The sequence below is a fragment of the Priapulus caudatus genome, unplaced genomic scaffold (assembly GCF_000485595.1).
Source record: "Priapulus caudatus unplaced genomic scaffold, Priapulus_caudatus-5.0.1 Scaffold2756, whole genome shotgun sequence".
In the NCBI taxonomy this organism is placed as follows: Eukaryota; Metazoa; Priapulida; class Priapulimorpha; order Priapulimorphida; family Priapulidae; genus Priapulus; species Priapulus caudatus.
This window is the reverse complement of record NW_014579817.1, coordinates 8905-13185: the sequence shown is the minus strand read 5'-3', so window position 1 is coordinate 13185 and position 4281 is coordinate 8905. Positions and strand designations below refer to the sequence as shown.

The following is a 4281-nucleotide window of genomic DNA, read 5'->3' as shown; positions in this document are numbered from 1 at the left end:
CGGAGACAGAGAGAGAGAAAAGGGAACGAGAGACCGTAAAAGAACGAAGAGATGGAGAAAGTGGGGGGAGGAAGAGAAAGAGAGAGAGAGACCGACAGAAAGAGACAGAGAGACAGAGAGAAAGGAAAGAGAGACAGAGAAAGAACGAAGAGATGGAGAGAGCGGGAGAGGAAGAGAGAGAGAGAGAGAGATAGAGACAGAGATAGACAGAGATACAGAGAGAGACAGAGAGACAGAGAGAAGGAAAAGAGAGACAGAGAAAGAACGAAGAGATGGAGAGAGCGGGGAGGAAGAGAGAGAGAGAGAGTCGGAGACAGAGAGAGAGAGAAGGGAACGAGAGACCGTAAAAGAACGAAGAGATGGAGAGAGTGGGGGGAGGAAGAGAGAGAGAGAGAGAGAGACCGACAGAAAGAGACAGAGAGACAGAGAGAAGGAAAGAGAGACAGAGAAAGAACGAAGAGATGGAGAGAGCGGGGGAGGAAGAGAGAGACAGACAGACAGACAGAGACAGACAGAGAGAGAGGCAGAGGGAAGGAGGGAGCGCATGTTAATATTTGCATCGCTTATCACAGGAGCAGCTGGAGGCGGCGGCGGCGCAACGAGAGACCGACCTCGGCTCACGCTTACAGAAGATGACGCTTACAGCGCAGTCACTCCAAACACATATATCGCAGCAGGCAGGCCAGCTGGCAGAACAGGAGGGCAAGCTGGCAGAGACATCGACCCAGCTGGCGGAGAAGGAAGCCACGCTGGCAGACGTATCGGATCGGCTGCGGGAAAGGGAGGGAGAACTCACGGAGGTGTCGGCACAGCTGGCAGAGAGAGAAGGCGAGCTGGCGGCAGCGTCGGCTCAGCTGGCGGACAGGGAGGGTGAGCTGGCAGCGGTGTCGGGCAGGCTGGAGGAGCGAGAGGGGGAGCTGGCGAGGGAGAGGGAGAAGAGCGGAGAGCTGGAGAGGAAGCTAGAGGAAGGTGACGTCTGTCTCGCCGACCTACAGCAGACGATAGAGGTACGCTGCACGCACGCACGCACGCACGCACGTTGGACGCACGTTAGACGCACCCACGAACGCACGCACGCATGTACACACGCTGCACGCACGCACGCACGCACGCACGCACGCACGCATGTACACACGCTACACGCACGCACGCACGCATGTACACACGCTGCATGCGCACGCACGCTGCACGCTACACGCACGCATGTACACACGCTGCACGCACGCACACACGCACGCACGCACGCATGTACACACGCTGCATGTGCGCGCACACGCACGCGCACGCACGCACGCATGTACACACAGGCATGCATGTACATGTGCGCGCACACACACACTCACGCACGCACGCACATGTGCGCGCACACGCACACGCACGCACGCACAGGCATGCACGTACATGTGCGCGCACACGCACACTCACGCACGCACCCACATGTGCGCGCACACTCACGCACGCACGCACAGGCATTCAAGTACATGTGCGCGCACACACACTCACACACGCACGCACAGGCATGCACACACACACTCACGCACGCACGCACGCACACATGCACACACACATACACACCCACCCACACGCACTCACACACACACTTTAAAGGATGATGAGTGAGGGGTTATATGGCATTAAGGCAGGAAGGGTAAATAATAACAAACAAAAGATGAACAAATGTTTGAACGACTATGTTCGAATATATTGAATTCATCAAGTCAGAAACGTTGATGAATGAATAATATTGTCCTTCGATCTTCCAAAATTATTTTCTTCTTTAAAATCCGACTACACTATCATTCCATGACTTTACCCTTATATTATCAGTATTATTGTTGTTATTATTGTTATTATTACTATTATTATTATCATTATTATTATTATCCCATTGTTATCTTGATTAGGACAACATACATTACACACGTTTGGACGACGTCATCTTCATTCTTCTTCATTCGACATCATCTTTATTATTGTTCTCGCTCGTCTGTCCGTAGAAACTCGAGGATTATTGTTTTTATAATCATCATTATAATCTTCATTATTATCTCAATATTATCTTCTTCATGACAACACTCCTTCACACGCATGCGGACATGCATTCATTATTCTCTCTGCAGAAAAATGGGAAATTAATAATAACTCGTAATCATTATTACCTCTTGATTATGACAACATTCTTTACGTGCATGAGGACATCAGCATCTTCATTCTTCTTCATTCGTACATCATCTTTGTTATTTTCTCGCTCGTCTCCATAGCGACTCGAGGCTGCAGAGCAGACGATGCGAACCACTATGCAGGAGGAGATAGACAGACTGACGGAGGAGCGAGGGAAGGATGCGGCGGAGGCGGCGGGGATGCTGGCGAGGCGTGAAGCTGAAGCTGTAGAGATTCAGCGAGAAGCGGAGGAGGCTGAGCAGCAGCTGCAACAGGTGCGTGTCTTTCCTCGTTAGCGGAGTGTTACCTGCGTGAGGTGAGTGCAGGTGCGTGTTTTTCCTCGTTAGCTCAGTGTTACCTGCGTGAGGTGAGTGCAGGTGCGTGTCTTTCCTCGTTAGCTCAGTGTTACCTGCGTGAGGTGAGTGCAGGTGCGTGTCTTTCCTCGTTAGCTCAGTGTTACCTGCGTCAGGTGAGTGCAGGTGCGTGTCTCCTGATTAGCTCAGTGTTACCTATGCAGGTGCATCTTTCCTCGTTAGCTCAGTGTTACCTGCGGCAGGTTAAGTTGATCCCTCTTTCACACTCTGTGGAGACCAATGGTAACTGATGTCGTATCGGCGAGTTATTGTCCGCAACGACAATTTTATTGCGTTTACCGGCAATTTATTGTTCGATATGACAATTCACAGTGATTTGTCTTCTACATTACCACCAAATTAAGCATCAGCTGTACCGGCGACGGATGCTGAGTGATCATGAGTTGTCAACAAGGTGTCACCGTGTATGTCAATCACATATCACACAAACACAAACATGTTTCTATCTGCGTTGGTTCATACAGAGCAAGATGCACGCATTGCCGCCAGGGGTATCTCCGTCTACTCTCGTCTTCCGGGCTGCTCTCTTGTTTTCTACGACCGAATCGAACCGGCACAGCGGTATCGGATGTTTCTAGTTTGTTTTCGACGATCAGGCGTGTCGTCGTTGCTGCGGGGGCACAGATGGATCAGGTGTCAGTCTTTCACACACTCCTGCAGCCACTAATAAAGTTTTGCACGACTGGTTCGTGTCGTCGTCGTCGTCGCCGCGGTCTCAAACACTGCTCTCTTGTTTTCGACGATCAGGCGTGTCCGCCGCGGTCTCAAACACTGCTCTCTTGTTTTCGACGATCAGGCGTGTCATCGTCGTCGCCGCGGTCTCAAACACTGCTCTCTTGTTTTCGACGATTAGGCATGTCGTCGTCGTCGCCGCAGGGGCGTCGCATGTTTCTAGATGGTGCCGTTAGCGTGACTGCGGGCGTGTCGCGTCAGGTTGCTCGCCTGAGCGAACCCGCGCTCGCACACGCCGCAGCGGTACGGACGCGCCCCCGCGTGCGCCCTCTGGTGGGACTTGAGGTTTGTGCGATCGGAGAACGCGGCGTCGCACGCGTCGCAGCGGTACGGTCGCTCGGCCGCGTGCGTCAGACGATGCTTCCTCATGTTGCTTCCGTCCGCCACCGCGCGCCCGCACACACCGCAGCGGCGCCCCCTATCCGCGCACGCGTGGCGGCGGAGACGCGCCGCGCTGCGGAACGCTCGCCCGCAGGCTTCGCACGGCGTTGCCGCGGCGACGGCGTGCGATGTCATGTGACGCGAGAGGTGACCGGATTCGGTGAAGGTGGCGGCGCAGACGGGGCAAGCGTGCGGCCGCTGCCCGCGGTGGTAGCGCATGTGAACGCTGAGCGTTGTCGCGCGCGCGAACAGCTGCCCACAGGTGGCGCACGCGTAGGGTCGCTCGCCCGTGTGAGTGCGGCGGTGCGCGGCGAGGCCCTGCTTGCGAGAGAAGGTGGCGCCACACTGCGGGCACGCGTGAGGTTTGGCACCGGCGTGCGACTTTGCGTGAGTTGGAAGGTCGCCGGGTCGCCAGAAGGTCGAAGTGCAAAGGTCGCACTTGTAAGGTTTCGCTGTTGCCACCATCCGGGATGCAGGAGAGAGAGAGGGGGGAGAGGAGGGAGGGAGCGAGAGAGGAGGGGGGGAGCGAGAGGGAGAGACAGAGAGAGAGAGGAGGGAGGGAAGAGAGCGAGTGGGAGAGAGGGAGAGACAGAGAAGAAAAGAGAGAGAGAGAGGAGGGAGGGGAGAGAGCGAG

General features: G+C 54.8%; 1 protein-coding gene across 1 annotated transcript in view; it reads left to right on the top strand.

Moving 5' to 3' along the window:
* Positions 1 to 4281, top strand: part of LOC106819028 (putative leucine-rich repeat-containing protein DDB_G0290503) — a 12018-nt gene that overhangs the window by 3430 nt on the left and 4307 nt on the right. Inside the window, exons 4-5 of the mRNA XM_014823686.1 lie at positions 573 to 1007; positions 2262 to 2435. Coding sequence (XP_014679172.1) covers positions 573 to 1007; positions 2262 to 2435 — 609 coding nt within the window. The remainder of the gene's footprint in view (positions 1 to 572; positions 1008 to 2261; positions 2436 to 4281) is intronic.